The 19,527-nt window shown below is 57.1% G+C and overlaps 1 protein-coding gene across 4 annotated transcripts in view; it reads left to right on the top strand.

The window, feature by feature from the left end:
* KCNQ4 (potassium voltage-gated channel subfamily Q member 4) overlaps positions 1-17,356 on the top strand; it is a gene marked incomplete at both ends in the record, with an annotated part of 53,120 nt that extends 35,764 nt beyond the window's left edge. For 2 of the 4 annotated variants that reach the window (XM_082865647.1, XM_082865646.1), the window contains 6 exons: positions 767-855; positions 9,568-9,788; positions 11,516-11,615; positions 13,826-13,957; positions 16,456-16,585; positions 17,162-17,356. In XM_082865647.1, coding sequence (XP_082721773.1) covers positions 767-855; positions 9,568-9,788; positions 11,516-11,615; positions 13,826-13,957; positions 16,456-16,585; positions 17,162-17,356 — 867 coding nt within the window. Of the gene's footprint in view, positions 1-766; positions 856-2,615; positions 2,778-5,214; positions 5,272-9,567; positions 9,789-11,515; positions 11,616-13,825; positions 13,958-16,455; positions 16,586-17,161 lie in introns of all 4 variants that reach the window. The other 2 variants (XM_082865645.1, XM_082865644.1) reach the window with 2 other exon arrangements.
* Positions 17,357-19,527: the final 2,171 nt, after the last annotated feature.

Genomic DNA, 19,527 nt, shown 5'->3' with positions numbered 1-19,527 from the left:
TTCAGTCAGTGTTCATTCCCCAGACACTTGCAGTGCACCCATCAGGTGCCAGAGGATACAGTGCTGACCAAGACACAGCTTACAGTCTAAGGAGAGAGAAAGACATTAATCAAATACACAATGAATAGATATTTATCAGCTGTGGTAACAGGATAACAGGAGTGTTTAAAGGGGGAACTTGGTCACTTTGTTATAAAGCAGAAACTGGAACTTGGTCACTTTGTTATAAAGCAGAAACTAACACACCATTGTGAAGCAATTATACTCCAATAAAGATGTTTAAAAAAAGGGGGGGAACTATGTATTAAGTGCCTGCTATGTGCCATGCACTGCGCTTGGCATTTAATATACATTTGCCCATTTAGTCCTCACAACACTCTGTTAGGTAAGTAGTATTATGTCCGTTTCACAGATGAGGAACCTGAGGCTCTGCACATTTACTTAATTTGCCCACATGAGTAGGTGGCAAAGCTGGGATTGGAAACCCACTTCTACCTGATGACAAAACCGCAGCTCTTAACTCCCACGCTCCAAGGCCTCTGGCTCTGATGCTGACTGTGCGTCACCTTGGGGCAGTCTTTTCTCTCCAGGCCTCCTTCTAGCCCTGCTGGTGGCTATGGAGTTGGAACTGGCCTCTGGCTCTGAGTACCCTTCAACTGGCCTGAGGACTGGGTTCTTTTAGGGGCAGAGGGCTGGTGGGGGGCTGAGAGGCCTCTCTGATGCCTTGTGCCCCACCACCTCCTTCCCGTTTCTTCCACACCACCAGGCTGCATGGCGCCTGTACTCCACCGACACGAGCCGGGCCTACCTGACAGCCACTTGGTACTACTATGACAGCATCCTCCCGTCCTTCAAGTAGGTCCTACTGCAGGGGGAAGGGGAGGTGGGTGGCTGGTAGTAATGCCCCTTGGGGACAAATGGCTGGGACTCAACCCTGGTGGGGGGGCAAAGGGGTGACAGCTCCCATGGGAGCATCTGGGGCTGGCCCTGTAGATCTTATGTCACCCAGAGCCTGGAACGTCCTCTCTCCCACTCTGCTATGCCAGGGAATGCGGTGACACTGGACACAGGGCATGGGGTGGAACCCTGCACTGCTGGCTGAGCCCTGGGTCCTGGGGTGTTAGCAGGCCACATGCTTACCCAGAGTTGTTGCCACTCAGGGCAGTGGCCCAGGCAGCTCACTCCCCACGGTCTGAGTTGGGGGCAGTGTTAGCGCTCGCCAGCCTGGCGTATTGCAGCTGGGTAGGGACAGCGTGGCGTGGGCAAGAACGTGTGTGCCATGTTGGGTACAAGCACCCACCCCAGCACCCCCATGCGTAACTGATTTTACTGTCCCAGGCAGCAGCCTTAGGGCCCAGAAGTGGGTTCGCCCCACTGGCCCAGGCTGGGGTAAGACTGCATGGGGGTGGCTCCACACAGGGGATCATTAATAGCATCACCAAGGTTCGTGTGGCCAGGTGCCTGGCCAGGCCCTGAGGCAGGAATGAAGACCTTGGAGAGCGGCTCAGTCCCGTGGGCAGGCGGGCAGTGAGCAAGGCGGGGCCAGGCTGCTGCGCTCAGCGTTTCTGCCGGTGCCTTTTTTGCCTCATTAGTTCTCCAAGAGCAGCTGTTGCGTGATCCCACTCACCCCTACACCTGGCTGCCCCCATCCCCGCTCCCTCTCAGCCCCAGGGGCCTTCCAGGGGAGGAGCAGGAGAGAAGGGGCTGGGAAGGAAGGGCTCCCAGAATCACACTGGTTCCCCCCATCTCTCCACCTGGCAGAGGCAAGCTCCCACCTTAGAGACAGGGATGCTGGTTAGATTAGAAGGAGTCATCCTTTCTAGAAGCAGTCCTAAGGACTCAAGGCCAGGCCTTGGGGAGTGGGACAGGGGCTGGTTTGTTAGAAATATGATGTGTGTGATGGGGAGGAAAGATTTGGGAAGGTGGTCTTGGGTCCTCTGGAAAGAGGAACAGAGCTTGGTTTGGAAATTCTGGGTCCACTGATCCTCCTTTTCCCTGGACCTCGGTTTCCTCATCCATACAATAGACAAAGAGGACAAAGAGAGGAGATATAATTCTTGGGTTATAGAAACAAGAAAGTTTGTTATAGAAACAAGAAAGCCTGAGAGTTAAGAAGAAGCTGAGCCCTCAATCTGGTCTCCAAGAGCCCAGTGGCAAGAGTGAATGCTGCAGGAGGAGGAAGCTGGGCTGCACTATCAAGTCTCCCTCCTCAGCCTCAGTTTCCCCCTAAAATCCAGTCGCATCTGGAGGGCGAGGATTTCAGGGCTGCCGCTGGCCTCCGGGTGGGCACAGCTCCACGTCCAGGAGCTCGGCTTGCTGAGCAGAGAGTGAGGTGGATTTGAGCTCCCACCTGCCCCCTTGGGAGGGCGCCCTCGAGTGGCGCCCACCCTGCACTGTCATACTTGGCACCCTTGAGGGTTTCCCGGGAGCTGAGTATAGAGAGAGAGGGGGGAAGGCTAGTCTCCCACCCCCACCCCTGCCCACGCGGGCCTGGGGTGTTTGCCGAGCACCTCCAGAGAGGCAGGGCCTGGCAAGATCTGTCAGGAGCTCAGTGCCCTTGGGTGAGGGGGCGGTGCCAAGGCCCTGCCTGCTGCTGACGGTGCCCTGTCCTGCAGAGAGCTGGCCCTCTTGTTTGAGCACGTGCAACGGGCCCGCAACGGGGGCCTACGGCCCCTGGAGGTGCGGCGGGCGCCAGTACCCGACGGAGCGCCCTCCCGTTACCCGCCCGTTGCCACCTGCCACCGGCCGGGCAGCACCTACTTCTGCCCTGGGGAAAGGTAGGGGCCCCCCGGGGCTGCCACCTCCTCTTGCTTTTCCTCCTCTTCTTCCATTCTTTGTCTCATCCTCTCTCAGACCTGCCTCCAGCCACTATGTGGGTGTCTGGGCCTGTGCTGGGGACTCCCAGGCCTTGTCATGAGGCCTGGACCAGTTGTCATCAGAGGGTCAGACAGGTACAGAACGAGGGTCTCTCTGGAGAGGCCAGAGTGGACTCATCGTTTTGTCACCTTGGGTTCCAAGGGTCTGAGTGGGGGAGATGTCCACACCATCCTTTCCCATCACCTCCTCCATTCATTCCATTGTCCTCTTTCTTTCTCTGTTTCCACGTCCCCCTCACTCTTCCATCCCTGCACTCCCATCCCTCCCGGGAAGCTGGAGAGAGGAGGAGGCCGCTGGCCACAGGTGCTTACAGCTCAGGTAATCGTGGACACCATACTGGGGTGTGAGGGCAGGGGCCCCCCCCTCCCCCAGCATGTTCCTCTAGAAGGGGCTTGACGCTGAACTCGCCTCTCGGGAACGAGATGCCACCTGGAAAGAGAGCTCTGTGACTAAGAACTGCTGTAGGGCCTATGTAAACTCAACCAATGACTAATGCTCTTGTCTTGTGCAAGCCTTGTCCACAGCTTTGCTAATCCCAGAGGGTCCTCCTGGGATTCTCCCACAACGTCTTTCTTCCTTACAGAGGGACATTTTGCTGTCCCAACAGTCTCTTTCCCCTTGACCTGCCTCTCCTGGAGCTTTTGCATCTTGAAAGAAGAACAAAGAAAGAACAATGCTTACCCTCACGTAAATGTTCATAAATAGTGGAATTTCAGGCATATTTGGGTAAGGGAGGCCCACTAACTCACAATATGGGAAAGCGGCTTCTCCTGTAGAGGTGTAGTTTTGAGGTCAAGGATTCAATCCCCCCGCCACCACAATCACCCCGTTGCCTACCCATCTCTTTGTTTTGTCTCATCTTTACATATCATCCCTGAATCAGCCAGGTGGACATCTGGTCCTTGAGCCTCAGGTGTGATTCTGAGTCCCAGGCCCAGAACAAGGGAGGGGAGAAGAGGTGAGCCACTCGGGGATCAGAAGGCGGAGGTGCCCTGAAAGCCTCCGCCGCCTGGTGCCGCGTGTCCTTGAGAAAGTCATCAAGCTACTCTGAGCCTCTGGGTTCTGGGCAGAAAACCAGCAGTTTTTAGGCTGATCAGGGGCTCTGGGTTTCTGGGCTAAAAGGGCCTGGGGAACAGGGAGGAGGGGGTTCTGGTGCAGAGGATGCTGGGAGCAGAATTCCTTTTCCGGTCTCAGTGAGGGCACTTCTGGCCAGGGGCTGAACAGGAAGTGGGTAGAGAGGGAGAGCCCCTCCAGGTCTCTGGGAGGAAGGGAAGCATGATTGGCCAGGGTAGGCTGGGAGTTCACTGGAAGAGGGTCCACGGTGCAGCCCCACTTGTATCCTTTGTCACTATCTGAATGTCCTACAGTGTTATCCCCACACCCACCCAACCGCAGCTGACAGGTAGAAACTCAGAAGTTTTGGCATTTGAGCACCACGGCCCACGCCCTGCGCCAGGGCTCTCTGTAGCTTCAGTTCGCTCTCGTCTCACTCTGCCTGAGTAGGAAGACACTGAAAATGGAGATTATCCTGGACTCCAGTACTGGTACCACCCCCCGCAGCTGCTCTGGGTCTCTGGCCCCTCGAGGCCTAGGAACAGATGACTGCTGAGAGTTCGGCCATCACTAACTTCCGGCCTGTGTCTGTCTGCCCTGCAGTGTCTGTGTGGCTGGGGCTTATGGTGCTGGTGCTGGAGTGTCCCTTCTTCCCAGGGACGCCAGGGGGCTGAGCTGGGACTTCTAGGAGATCAGGCACCAGCCTCAGGCCAAATGGCCATATCCTTAATCTTGGCTCTCTGGGCCCTGTGGGGTGGGTGCGCAAGACAGGACCCCCTTCCCCAACACACACACACCCCTGGTTGGCCACACCTTTAGTGGTGCTTGTGGGTGGATCCAGGCTGAGTACATTCCCAGGGCTACACGGAGCAGGACTTCCTGAGGGGTGGCATTGCAGGGCCAGCACCTCTCTCTATGGGTTTTGTGATGAGGTGCTAAGACAGTGGTTCTCAAAGCATGGTCTACTGACTCCCTGCGTCTGCATCCCATGGGACATTTGTTCAAAATGCAGAGATACTGGACCTCTCCCCAAGCCCACGGAATGAGCATCTCTGGAGAAGAGGCACAGAATTCTGCATATTTAACGTGCTCCCCATGAGATCCTTATGCAAAGCTGGAGAACCTCTGCATTCTGGGCACGTGGGCTGAAGGATGATTTGAGCTGGGGGGTCCTTCTCTCCCACCAGCCACGGGAGGCCAGCCCCATCCTGGCAGCTCCCCATGCTGTGCCCACCTGCCTCCTTCCCACTAACCTCTGTTTGTGTCTTGTTCTCAACTTTCCAGCCAGATGTTTAGTAATAAACGGAGTTTCTTTCGGATCCACGCCAGCTGGAGACCGAGGTACCCCCTCGCCTTCTCCTGTTGCCGTTCCTCCTTGCCCCACCCAGTTCTGGGGCTGGAGAGGCGGACAGGATGGGCCAGAGACAAGGTGCATGTGCCTGCCGCCTGCCATCTGCCTTGGGGCCCTGATGAGCCCCTCGCTTTCCTGGGGATGCCTCTGCCAGGTCTGGTGCCCAGTCTTCCAGGGCCTGGTGCCCAGTCTGCCAGGTCTGGTGCCCAGTCTGCCAGGAGGGACACGTACAGGAGCCTTGGGATGAGTTCTGGCTCTGCCGCTGACCCCCCTGCGTGATCTTGGCCGAATTGCTTCCCTTCTCTGGACCTCAGTTTCCCATCTATGGAATGGGCAGATTGCACTAGAGGCTCTCTGAGGGTCCTTCCCACTCTGACCTTTGCCGGGCCTTTAGCTCCCTGGCTCCCCGCTGAGCACCTAGATCCTAGCAGACGCCTGAAGGAGCTGGGATTGGCACCTCCTTCGCTAACTCCAGAGCCCATTTCTTTAGCTGCCTCATTTAGCCACTACATCCCTTGGTACCTGCCCTGTGCCAGCCCTGCACTAGGAACACAATGATGAATAAAACATTGTGCCTAGAGAGTTGCAAAGAGTAACTGCTCTTCGGTGTGATGAGCACAACTAAAGGCAGAAGCAGGGGGCTTGTGGAGCTTGGGTCAGGCATTTCACCCGGAGAAGGCCCCCAAAGGAGTGGGTGTGAGGGAGGGCCTTCCAGGCCAAGGAAGCGACGCGCACCAAGGGGAGAGGGTGAGAGAGAGCGCGGCTTTGGCAAAGAACAGGCAGCCCAGCGTGGCGGTCGGGAGCCGAGGCTGGGTCACGAAGAAGCCAAGGGCCCCGTGTGAGCTTTATACTGTTGGCACTGCCTGGCAGCTTGGGCTTACTGAGTCCTGGGTTTCCCAAAGTGCATCAGGAGCCTTGTGGGTCAGGGCACCCATGAGGAGGAGATGGGTGACGGAGCTCCTGGCTGCTCTACCAAGAAGCAGTGTTTCTTAGAAACATGGGTCCTGGATCGGAGCCTGACTAGGGGACCTCGGGCCTAAGCCCTCTGTGCCTCCATTTCCTCCCATGTAAAATGCGGACGATCGTAGGGTCTGCTTCCGTTCAGACTGTGCCTGGCTCAGAGGAAGTGCTATATAAATGTCGGCCTCATGCAGTTTGGTATGTTATGATATGAGCTTGGAAACCATGGCTGTAGGACACGGGCACGTGCTGGAGGATAAAGCCGAGGAGTCTCTGGGGCAGATCTGCCCCTTTGCAAGATTCCTCGGGATGTGTGGGTGTGGTGGGCAGGAAGGGCGAGGCCAGCCACGTGCTGTTTCCCAGTCCTGAAGAGGGGCTGTATGCAGCACCAGTAGGGGTAGGCTGCCTCCCGCCACGGCTCCACCGCTGAGCTTGGCCTTCGGCAGGCAGATGGAGTCCTTAAAGAAATCCCTGTGGGAGTGAGCACAGGGGTTGGGTCCAGCAGAGCAGTCAGAGGGTAGCCAGTGCCCCGAGGTTACCCTCTCGCACAGGGAAGCCCCAGTCAAGCCCACACATCTATCCCCCCAACACCAACAGACGCTGCAATCAGTTTCTCACTGGCGCCATTGATGTCTTGGGTCAGAAAATTCTTTATTGTTGGGGGCTGTCACATGCATTGTTCAGCATGTGCGTTCCTGGCCTCTACCTGGATGCTAGGAGCACCCCCCCAGAGTGACGACCAAAAATGTCTCCAGCCAAATGTCCCCTGGTGAGCAAAACAGCCCCCACCTGAGCATCACTGCCCGAGACCCTATCCTGGCGGCTTGCCCCAGGGAAAGAACACAGTCTCTGCGGTCACAGAAAACTGGGTTCCAGGCCTCGTTCCATCCAGAGGAGCTCTATGACCTGGAAGCCGAGTCACCCCCTTCCATATCTGTAAAATAGGGGTCGTAACACTGGAGCCCGCCACCTGAAGTGGCTGAGAGCTGAAAAGGCTCAGGCAGTCAGAGTGGACCTTGTGTGTTCTGAGGAGCCAGGGAGGGAAGGAGCTCTTTCGATGTCCACTGTGTGCCAGGTTTCTTTCCATTTTCTTTGAGCTTTTAGGCTTCAAAGAGGCTGACATGAGTCGTTTTCTGGGTGCTGCCCAAGGAGCTGGAATCCAGGGCCGCCCCTGGGAAAACAGTGCCTTGTTACCTTGAAGAGGAGTCCAGGGTCTCTGGCTGGCTGGAAGGTTACAGAACCCCACAAACCACGCTGGAAGCTCCTTCAACCATCACAGAATCAGAGCTGGAGAGGGACCTTTCAAGACCTCTAGGGCAAGCCCCCACCCCCTTCCTTTATCCGTCCTGCTGAGTGCAAACTCAGTCTTGCACACTTCTCGTGACAGGGAGCTCACCCCCTTCCCCCGGAACACCATTGGAGTGATGTGCCGGTCACAGAGGTCCAGAGTTCTGGGCCCTTGGCTGAGTGTCAGGGCCTTCTCCGCCCCCCTCTCTTCCTCTGCCCCTTGGAAGAGTGGAGGACAGAAGGAGGGGCTGCACGGACGGGGTTGGGGGGTGCTTGCCAGCATGAAGAGAGCCTGAAGTAACAGCTCGGTGGAGGAAAGTTTGGGAGAGCCAACCTCAAACTTTGGTTGGAATCTTTGGGATGTGCTGAGGGGGTCCTGGGCCAGCAAACAGCATGCTGGATTGCAGGGGCCGCCCTGTCCTCATATCCTCAGGGCTCGCATCCTTGACCTGTAACCTCTCCCCTCCGGGCAGAGGTTCCTACCCCTAAGGATGGCCCTACATCCCAGTTGCCTTCCTGAAGGCACCTGCTGAAGGTGCCCCTGGTTTCGAGGTCTCCCTCACCTTAGCACCTCGGCTCTATACTCTGTCCCCCATGCCCTGGGCATGGAGGACCATAGCTCCCACTCTGCCCTGAAACCAGAGTCTGTCCTCTCCTCAACCCTGGATCTGAAAGTCCCAGAGACCAGGTGACACAGTGTCCTCCCCCAGCCCCGGGCCCATCTCAGAATTCCTCCCAGACTGGCTGGTGCTCTCCTGAGCCAGGGCCCTGGACGTCTGGGGTGGAAGGGCCCCAGACGTGTCTGAAGGGGGCCCTTCAAGTGGCAAGCCACAGCAGGGAGGCAGTGGTGACACCACAGGCCATGGGATGGGGATGTTTGCATAGGTCCTATTCCGACAGCGACAACATGGTCCTTGAACCTCTTGGACACAGAGTTACTCTACCAGGTATTGGTTAAGCAGGGCCTGTCGCGGGGAACCTGAGGCCTCCCCTCACCTGTCTTCCTCCAAGATTTGGGGAATGGGTGAGGAGTTCGGGTGCGGGAAGGGAAGTCTGAGTACACACACAGATACACATGTATGTTCACACGTACACGGAGATGTAGATGCTGTTGAACTGCAGACTCAGGAGGCTGGGGGGGTCACGTAAGCAGGACGTCAGTCTGGGTGGGCAGAGCTCAGGCAGGGGAGACCACAGAAGAACAGGTTATAGACCATCACTAGGAGGAGGGGCACCAGGCATGGCCTGGGCATACTTGTGGGCCCATGCTGGGCCAAGAGCCCCAGCAGGCCAGTGTACTGCACACCTCCAGGAGCACCATTCTCACTGAAGTCTGAGTGATGGAGACTTTGGAATTTTGCAGTGCACTGCCTGTACAACTGTACCATGTCCTAAAGCCCTGACCTGACCAGTGTGGGGTCAGATAGCTCCAGCGGTGGGCAAAGGAGGAAAATATAAATTGACACGTGTATACACATGCCGACGTAGGTATACACACTGGCACCTGTGTGCATGCAAGCACACACCCTACACATGCACATGCCCTCAACTCCACGCAGCCTGCCCCTGTGTACAGGGAGGAGCTGGGGGCCTAACTCAGTGTGCGTGGCCAGGTGAGCTTCTCCATCCCTCAGCAGCCTGTCTGTCCCCAGAGGGGTCACCACCTCCACCCCCCCACCTGCCTGGGCCAGGCCCAGCTCCCCAGTCCCCGTGTCTGTCTCTGACTCCCTTCTTGGGTTTCTGTCACTCTTTCCACTCTGACATCTGTCTCCTGTGCACCCCTTATCTGTCTGGGCAACAAGGGGTGGGAGGTCGGAGTGGGGAGGGGAGGGGAGCTGTTCAGACTGACCCTGGATCAGCTTCTCATAGGAGTCAGGGCCCCCCTCACCACACCCTTGTCCCATCCCAGGAAGTCTCCCCTTGGTGGAGAATCAGCCCCAGTAGCTGTCCCCAAGCCCTAAGTCAGCAGTGTCCCCACTCGCACTGGCCCCCAGCTCCGGCTAACTTGGCTCTCTCCCCCACCCGACCTGCTGTGCCAGCAGGCGGATGGGTATCAAAGACCGCATCCGCATGGGCAGCTCCCAGCGACGGACAGGCCCCTCCAAGCAGCACCTAGCACCTCCACCGATGCCCACTTCCCCGAGCAGTGAGCAGGAGGGGGAGGCCAGCAGCCCCACCAAGGTGCAGAAGAGCTGGAGCTTCAACGACCGCACCCGCTTCCGGGCCTCCCTGAGACTCAAACCCCGTGCCTCCGCTGAGGGTGAGCCCCTGCGGGTCTGGGGCCAGGACCTGCTGAGGGTGGCAGGGCGGACACAGAGTCTGGGCTGGGGGTGGAAAGAACTTGGTTCTAGCCCCAGCTTTGCAGCAGGTTGACTATCTTTGGGCACCAGTCTTCTGGTCTGTAAAATGGGCATCATAATACCTGCTTTGCTGATGCTCCAGACAGTTTGAGAATCAGAGGAGAATGGTGGCATTTGGTAGTGGTTAGGAGCTCAGACTTTAGAGCCAGGCTGCCTGGGTTTGAATCCTGGCATTGTCACTTATCTTGGGCAGGTAACCTAATCTCCCTGGGCCTCATTTTCCACATCTATAAAATGGGGACAAGAAGCATATCTACTTCATAGGATTGTTGTGAGGATTAAATGAGATTATCCACAGTAGGTGAGCAGAAGAGTTCTGGAATATAGTAAGTGCCCAACAAAAGCTAGAAGTATTATAAACATGCTCTGGAAGGAGCAGGAAGCCATCCTTGCTGAACTGAGCCCTGACTGTTGGGGGCTGGATTATCTCGTTTACTTCTCTCAACAACCCTGGGAAGTAGGGTCTGTCTCTATCCCCATTTTATGGATGTGGAGACTGAGCTCTCTCAGCTAGTGAGTGGTAGAGCTGGTATCCCCAGCCACGTCTGTCCAGCTCCATGGCCCACACTCCCCACCCTGGCCCTCTTTGCCAGCCCAGCCTGGGGATGTGAGGCTGTGAACCTGGTGGGGTTGCTTTTAACTGGTTAGAGAGGTCACTTTTTTGAGTTCGAGCTCTGCTCCTGACTTGCACTGTGACCTAGGTAGGATACTGCCCCTTTCTGTGCCTCGGTGTCTTCTTCTGGAAAACAAGAGGGTTGGACCAAGTCCCCTGGAAGACTTCTCCCAGCTTTGACCTGCTTCAGGGCCCTGGGTGGGAAAAGGAGTCGGGGGGGTAGACAAGGATGGAGGTGGGGGACGGGAACCTCGGAGGGAGGGGACCCAGCCATGCTGCCTCTGTCCGTGCTGTATCAGCCCCCAACATGCTGCTGGCTGACCACTCAGACAGCCCTTTCCTGGAAAGTTACAGAACCCCACAAACCAGTCTTTGGGAGGTGCTGGAAGTCTGGGCATGGCTGGTGCCCGGGGCCTCCTCTTCCCTGCCAAGAAGCTGCCTGGCCTCCTGCCCCTCCTGCCCCTGTGAGGCCAGGATAGCATTACCTGTCTGTGCAGTGCAGGGCACCAGCCTCGGAGAAGCTGTTTCTCTCGTGGGGGCGGGAGGGAGAATGACTTGGTTCAGAGGCTGCGTCAGTAGCAGAGCTGGGGGGTGGGACCCAGTCCCTTGATGCGCTCCTGGCTGAAGGATGAGGCTGTGTGCGCAGTTATGTGCAGAGGCCTCAAGCCCCTCGTCTTTGGCGCTCACTGGCCTGCGTGGTGGGACGGGTGGGACTTCCTCTAGGGCTGTGTGCAGTTTACCCCGGGCCAGGCCAGATGTGCCCTAAAGCAGCTCCTGCGCGCCAGCCAGCAGGCAGATGTTTACACAGGGCAGACGGGCATGCAGCAAACTGAGGTTTTCACTCTGGGCAGGACAGCCAGGGGGGCAGGAACCTGGTCTGCTCTGTGCCCCCAGGAAGGTTCTGGGCCCTTTCTGAGGCTCTGTCTCCCTCTCCGTACCTCTAAGGGTGGTGGTAGGGGTTGGGAATGGCCCCTTCTGCTGCCACCACCTGTCCCCCTGCCCCCGACTTTTCAGAGGGCCCCTCAGAGGAAGTGGCAGAGGAGAAGAGCTACCAGTGTGAACTCACAGTGGACGATGTCATGCCTGCCGTGAAGACGGTCATCCGCTCTGTCAGGTGAGACTGAGGCTGGAGGTGGGCCACCCACTGCTGCTCCCCGTCTGGGGCCCGCCCTCATGGCCAGGCCTGGCCTAGCATCCAGCACGCCAGCTGCCGCCTGCCTGGTCCTCTCAGTGGAAGGCGGGGGGGGGGGGGGGGGGGTGGGGTGGAGAGGAGGCATACGGCTCCCAGCAGGGTTTGCGCAGACTCATCGTGTCTGGAGGGCTGGCCGGGTGGGGCGGTGGGCACCGCTGCCCATCATGGTCCCTCTGCTCACACCTGCGGTGTCCTCTCTGCTTCTCTCCCCTTCCTCTCTCTTACTTTATGTCAGGCTCTCTTCTCTTTATTTCTCTCTCCCTAGCTGGTATCGGCATCTGCTTGTTTCTCCCTGGGTCTCTGTCTTACAGGCAGTTTTGCTCCATCTCTGTGTCTCAGTCTCATCCTCCTCTTGCCTCTGTGACTCAGACTTACTGTCTCTCCTTGGGTGTCTTGACCTCTGCCTGTCTGTCTTCCCCAGGACTTCCTCCAGAGCAGTATTTTTCAAACCACAGGTCACAACATTTTGAAATCAACTTAGTGAAATCAATTTAGTGGGCCATGGTCAACATTAAAAAAAAAAGAATAGAAAGTATCAGAGTGCATCCCTCATAGTAAGAATAAAAATGTTGATGAAACTTCTGTTTCAGTTGTGTGTGTGCGTGTGCGTGTGTGTGTGTGCGCGCGCGTGTGTGTGTATACTAGCTTCAGTAAACTGTATTTCTTATGGTGGGTCTTGGTCAAAAAGTTTGAAGGCCCCTGCCCTACTGGCTTTACTGGCTGTCTCCCTCAACAATTCAGGGGGGGCCAGCGTCTCCTGAGCCCTTTAGCCATCCAGCCAGGGATCTGGCCCCACGCTCCTTGGAATGGAGTTCTGGCCTAGTCTCTGTCTCCACACTGCCGCTCCAGCTTCACCCCTAGGCCTTCTAGACTTACCCCTTCTCCTCCCTGCCTCATGCACCTGCCTAACCCTTTTAAATCAGAGTCAGCTGGGCACCCTCCTCCCAGAGAGTCTGAGGCCTCTCCCCACCCGCTTTTTACACATCCTGTCTCTCCCCTCCAAGTGCCCAGCTTCTGGAACACAGCGCCCGAGCTGCCCCCTGGCTCAGGTCAGCTCTCCTTGACGCCTCACATGCAGCATGCCCCAATCCTGTTCCTCCTCCCATGTCCTCATGTCAGGCAGTGCCACCGCCATCCACCCGGTGCCCAAGCCATGGGAGTCATGCTGGACTCAGACTCAGAAGCCTTTCGGTCCTCTCTCCTGCACTGCTCAGGGCTGTCCTGTGTCTCCACCCCACTGCCCTCTCCCAGCTCTTCCCCTGCAGTGGGTCTTCCCACCCGGGACTCTGCCCGTCCGGGGCGTCCTCCACACAGGCCTGCAGAGGATGGTTATGCTGAAGCAGAGGAAGCCACACGGCCATCCCCGCTGCCCCGACCTCCCAGAGCCCAGTCGCTGCCGGGGATTCAGAGCTCTTCAGAGTACCCCCGTCAGCTCCACCACACATACACACACCTCCCCTGCCTCCCAGGGATTAACCCTTTTCCTTCACATCCTGTTCCAGCTACTCTGAACTGACTCTCACTCACACATCTCCTTGCCCATCTGTGTCCAGAAAGCCTCCCTTCATTCCCCACCTCTTGCCCTGGGACTGCAAAGTATCACTCTTAAGACTTGTCCCCTGACCTCCCCACCCGAGCTCTCCCTGCTCATGGTCCCCAGTCTTCTTTCTCCATTCCTTGACATGACCCTTGTCACCCCATAATTGTCTGTGTCCTCTCCTTCTCCCACCCCAGACCAGTGTTCCTGAGGCCAGGGATTGGATCTGATGCCCTTTTGGGTGCCCAGGGTCCAGCACAGCAGTGCTAACAGGCATATGCAAAAATGTCTTTCCCTAAACTGTCATCAGCAACAGTGTTCACAGATGCCTACCTTGTGTTCCACCCAGCAGAGAGAAACCAGGCCCAGTCCCTGCCCTCCCAGCTGACTGAAGATACAGGCACATTAAAGAATACCAAACAAACTTAGGGGGCCGGGGCAGGAGCGCGGCGGGTATGTAGGCAGGCTGGACACCCAGCAGTGGCTGTTTGCGGTGGCCCAAGCAGGAGCTGCCCTCGTGCTGGACAAAGTAGCAAAGGACGGAGTGGGGGCTGGAAAAGAATCCCTGTCCTCTGAGACCCCCCTCCCCCGACAGGATCCTGAAGTTCCTGGTAGCCAAAAGGAAATTCAAGGAGACGCTACGACCATACGACGTGAAGGACGTCATCGAGCAGTACTCAGCAGGGCACCTGGACATGCTGGGCCGGATCAAGAGTCTGCAGGGCCGGTGGGTGAGCCGGCCTCCGAAGGGGGAGGGGGGCAGGGCGGCCGCGGCACCAACCCCCGCACGAGGTCCGCTGGAGCCTCTCTGCCGGCTCCCGAACGGAGCCCCGAGCGCCGCCTAGGGCCCTCTGCGGGAGCTGGAGTCTCTGGCCTGCAGCGCTCTGCAGCCAGAGCCCGCACCTGTTGTTGAACCTGAAGAAACGCCAAGCCGCAGGTCCTCCCTGCGAACCTACTGACCTGCTTGCCTCGGGAACGTCTTTAGATGACTGTTTTCTCGTCCTGAAGTAACAGGCTTAAGATAATCAGTGACTTCCCATCTCCTAAGGGAATAGGCAAATTGTCCTCAACGCTGCTCACCTCTTGCTTCTGGAACCCTCCAGCACCTCTTCTCTCCACCCAGCGTATAGGTAGATTCTCACGTCAAGACCCCAATCACCTACAACTTGCCCTTTTCCTCTTGTGGCTTGCATTCTCACTGCCCATTCATTTGTTCTCTCAAGAAATAGTTATTGGGTATTTATTTGTTACTTACCAGAGAGTGGGGATACGGTAGAAAGCAAATGGCCCCTCCCTCATGGAGCTTTCATGCCAGCTGAAGGAGAACAGATGATAGTAAGTGAAACTAGAATATGTCAGATGATGATAAAGGCTAAGGAGAAAAACAAGGGTTAGGGTGTTGGGATTTGTGATTTTTAAATAGGCGAGAAGGTGACATTTGAGAAAAAAAAAAATTGAAGGTGAGGCAAACAGTCCCATGGTTGTTGTTTAAATAGTTTCCAAAAGGAACAGCAGGTGCAAAGGGTTTGAGATGGGCAGGTGCCTGGGGTGATGATTTAGGAACAGCAAGCAGGCCAGTGCGCCTGTCCTGGCATGAGGGAAGCAGGAGATGAGGTTAGAAAGCTAATGGCACTTAGACTATATAAAGCCCTGTAGGCCACTGCAAAGATGTTGGCGTTCATCAGAGTAAGATGCAAGCACTGGAGGGCCTTGAGCAAAGGACTGATGAAATCTGAGGTATATTTTAAAAGGATCACCCTGGATGCTGTGTTGAGAATGGCCTATAAGGGGCTAGGATGGAAGCAGGGAGACCAGTGAGGGAGCTACTTCAGACATCCAGGCAAGAGATGCTGGGGACTTGGACCAGGTGGCAGCAGTTGAGGTGGGGAGAAATGGTCATATTCTCGACATATTTTGAAGGTAGAGCTGACAGGGTTTTTGGAAGGGGTGTAAGAGAAAAAAAGAGAGAGAGAGGGAGAGAATCAAGGATAAAGCTAAGGTTTTGGCTTGAGCAAGAGGAAAAAAGTTGCTGTTTATTGGCATGTGGGGGGTCAATGAGTGGAGCAAGTTTTTTTTTTTTTTTTTTTTGCGGTACGCGGGCCTCTCACTGCTGTGGCCTCTCCCGTTGCGGAGCACAGGCTCCGGATGCGCAGGCTCAGCGGCCATGGCTCACGGGCCCAGCCGCTCCGCGGCACGTGGGATCTTCCCAGACCGGGGCACGAACCCGTGTCCCCTGCATCGGCAGGCGGACTCTCAACCACTGCGCCACCAGGGAAGCCCGAGTGGAGCAAGTTTCGCTCAGGAAAGTTGGGACGTGTTGGGTTTGTGATGTCCATCAGACATCTAAATGCAGTGTTGATCTGGCAGCGGAGTGTGGAGTTGGGAGGAGAGGTGTAGGCTGGAGATACAGATTTGGTGTCAACAGTGTATAGAGGAATTGAAAATCTGGAACTGAAGACATCAGTTAGCGAGTGAGAGTAAATAGAAATAAAGAAGTCCCAGGAATGAGCCTTGGGTCCTGCAATGTTTAGAGATTGTGGAGATAAAGGAGGAACCAGCAAAGGAGACTGAGAAGGAGCAGTGAGTGAGGTAGGAGGAGAACTGGGCGAGGCTGATGTTTGGGAGTCCAGATGAAGAACATGCAGGAAGAAGGGGTGATCAGATGTGCTGAGCACTGCTAACAGGTCAAGTATAATGAGAATCAAATTTAACAACGTGGAGGTCGTTTGGGAACTTGACAACAGTGGTTTTGGTGAAATGGTGGGAATGAAAGCCTGATTGGGGAGGTTTTGGAGAGGAAGGGAGGAGAGAAACTGAAGATAGAGGGTAGAGATAACGCTTTCAAGAATTTTGCTATATAGAGGAGTAGAAAAATAACGTGCATCCAGTTCCAGCCTTGTCCTCCTTATAACTCACATTCCCACTTTTGTCTCTCCCTCTACCCAGTCCACCGTTGCCTGCCTGTCCTCCCATCAGGCAGCTGTTTTACTTGTCATGCTTGCGTGTGGTGCCTTTGCTCTCCTGTTTGGAAAACCCTCAAAGCAGCGGCTGGGTACCTCCGTTTAACTCGGCCTCCATTTGGCAGATCAAACTGGCCCCTCCCTCAGATTGCCTGCTCCCACCTTGCAGGATGTCTCTCTCCCCTTTCAGCAGGCAAACTCAAATTCTTGTAGGAGAGAGTTGTGGCGAGTGCCTGGGCCCTTTGACAGTTCCCTTGCCCCACAGGGTGGACCAGATTGTCGGCCGGGGCCCCGGGGACCGGAAGTCCCGGGAGAAGGGCGACAAAGGGCCCTCCGACACGGAGGCGGTGGATGAAATCAGTATGATGGGACGCGTGGTCAAGGTGGAGAAGCAGGTGAGTGTCGGAGGGAGTTTCGCTGGTGTGGTGGAGCTAGTCGTCGACCGAGAAGCTCTGGAAGGCCCCCGGGTCAAGCCCAAGGGGAGGGTGCGTTTCTCAGAGCAGCCCAGAGCACCCGCGGGGCAGGCATCCCCTGCCCGACCGACCCCGCCCCACAGATAAGCCCCGCCTCCCAGGAGGCCCGCCCACTCCTGCTAAACGACCCCGATAAACCCACCCTCTCCAGCCAAGCCCCGCCCTAGGTTGCTAGCGTCTCAGATAAGCCCGTCGAAGTCCCACCTGCTTCATTTGACCCCCTCCTCACTTGTCTCTGTCGATCACCCGGACTATCCCAACCAATCACAACTAAATTTCGTTCGTGGGGGGCGGGGCGGGGAATAAACCCCAGGTTCCCAGCTTCGTTCCGCCCTCCGGCCAAGCTCCGCCTTTCCTGTCGCACCCCCCCTCCCGGAGGAGCCGCGTCTCCCAGATGTCACCCTCCCCGGGAAAGCCCCGCCTCCCAGCCGCGTCCCGCCCCCAAGTCCCGCCTCCAGTCCCGGCCAGGCCCCGCTTCCAGCCGCGCCCCGCCCTCAGGTGCAGTCCATCGAGCACAAGCTGGACCTGCTGTTGGGCTTCTACTCGCGCTGCCTGCGCTCTGGCACCGTGCAAGTGCCGCTCTTCGACCCCGACATCACCTCCGACTACCAAAGCCCTGTGGACCACGAGGACATCTCCGTCTCCGCACAGACTCTCAGCACCTCCCGCTCGGTCAGCACCAACATGGACTGAGGGGCTTCTCAGGGGCGGGGTAGCACACGGCCAGCCCCTCGGCCTGGCACTCGGACCCGCCCTCTGAGGCCTCCGGACTCCTCTCTTACTTGAACTCGCTCCCTCGTGGGGAGAGAGGCCACACGCAGTATTGAGCTGCCTGGGTGGGCGAGATACCCGATGTGGGTGCCAGCGACCCGCCCCACCTCAGGAGCGTGAGATGCCAGGCCGTACGGAGGGCAGCAGCGGCGGCTGTCCCGCGGCCTCTGGGCCCCCCCAGTGCCCTGCCCGTTCCATCAAGGCCCGACACGGCCCGCCGGGCAGGGGCACTGCTCCGGGAGTGGGAGTGGGGCGCTGGGGCCCTGGGCCCTGACTCAGCTTCCAGCTATGCAAGGTGAGGTCTTTGGCCTGCCCTTTGGACAGAGCAGGGAAGCCTTCCGGCCAAGTCCCCGCCCCACTTGGGGGTGGGCCCACGGTGCCCATACAGGTACCCACAAGCACAGGACCCTGCCGCAAGGCAGGTGGGCACCATATATGCAAACTATGTTAAATATGCAACTTTGGGGACCCCCATGGGGTCCCTCTGCCCCTCCCCCACTGGGAGATGGGCCCCCAGCAGTAGCTGGTCTCAGGCTGCTTGGCTATGACCCCCATCCCTGTTCTTTGGCTTATCAACTGCTCACCTCCCAGCATGGGGCCTCTTTCTCCCTTGCCTCCCAAAGGGCAGTGTCTGGGCCTTTCTTCCCATTTGCAGGTGTCCGCTCCCAGGGGCTCCCTCTTCCTGCCAATGTTCACTCCCCTCTGGCCCTAGACACCTTTGACAACACAAGTTTCTGTGTTCTCCCCCCAACCTCCCGTAGACAATGCTCCCACCGTCACACAAACATGTCCCTACAGTTTCCCCAGACATGCAGGAAGTCTCTCACACTCGCGCTGACACACACAGTCACCCACACTTGGAGACTTGAGCACAGAGCCACTCAGCCTTTCCTGGGCCTCTGCAGCTGAGGCCAGTGGACTGGCCTTGCAGGGCAATGTCCACTCCTACCAACTACGTCCAGGCAGGAGAGGGAGCTCTGACGTGACTCCAGGTCTCCAGAACTTTACCAGCTCCCCTTTCTCAAGAAGATCTACTCTGCACAGGTCCAGGAGCCCTAACTGCTGCCTCTGCCTGCCCCCGAGGGCCCTCCTTAGCGTCCCCACAGCACAACTCAGGCCTAGGCCTCTGGGGCCTGGACAGCACTGGAAAGACCACAGGCCCTTCCACAGGGTGGTTATGAGGCCCACTTCCGTCTAGGCTTGCCCTCTTCCTAGTTACTCTAACTCACTCCCAGAGAGAATAATAAGGAATCTAGCGAGTACCATTTGTCAGGCACCAACTGCATATGGCGCTCACATGCACTGTTTCCCCTCCTTCCATACTCCACTTTTCACTTCAGTTGGCAGCCCCCATACCGCATAAGCCCCCATCCGCTCCAGGCCCCCAGCACCTCTTTGGTATCCCTACCCCTTTGTCCCTCTTCTGCAAAGCCAGTGCAGGTGGCAGGAGGGTGATGGGTAGTGGACCAATGGTGACCCTTTGTGGGGCACCAGGGAATAAGGGGTTCAGGCCCAGCTGCCTGCATCTCATGACTGGGGACCTGCATGCACCAGCGCCAGGGCTGGGGTTGGATCTTCCTCAGCCCCATGGTGCCCAGCCTCTGCCCCCACGCGCCCTCTGCATGTGACCGTCATGCCCTGGATGGAGCCTATCCTGGCTCTCCTCACCTGCACTGCACTGTCCCCAGAGAGCCACGCCTCCGCCCCCTGAGAGACAGAGCTGTGGAGAGGGGCAGGAGAATGGGATTACCCTATGACCAAAGGAGACTTGGGAAGAAGCCCTTCCTGCTTCCACGATCAAGGTTCCCCACCAACCCGGTTCTCGGATATGCAAGTACCTCACTTTGTTAACTTATTAACTTATTGATTTCATTAAAGTTTTCAGCAGGAGGTGGTTGGTCTTGGTTGTTCAGTGCCTGTGGAGTGGGGCATCTGGTCTGGGGGTGGGGATGAGGAGATTTGGGAGGCAGCTATGCTCACCACTATACCACCAACGCTGCACAGGAGGACGAGGAGATTTGGATTAGTCAGGACTCTTTTGGTTGTAAACAACAGAAATGAAACACGATATGCCTTAAGTGGAAGGAAGGAAG

This window comes from Leucopleurus acutus (genome assembly GCF_964270905.1).
Source record: "Leucopleurus acutus genome assembly, chromosome: 2".
Lineage (NCBI taxonomy): Eukaryota > Metazoa > Chordata > Mammalia > Artiodactyla > Delphinidae > Leucopleurus > Leucopleurus acutus.
Note: the sequence above shows the minus strand (reverse complement) of the source record. Positions and strands in the feature narration are given on the sequence as shown.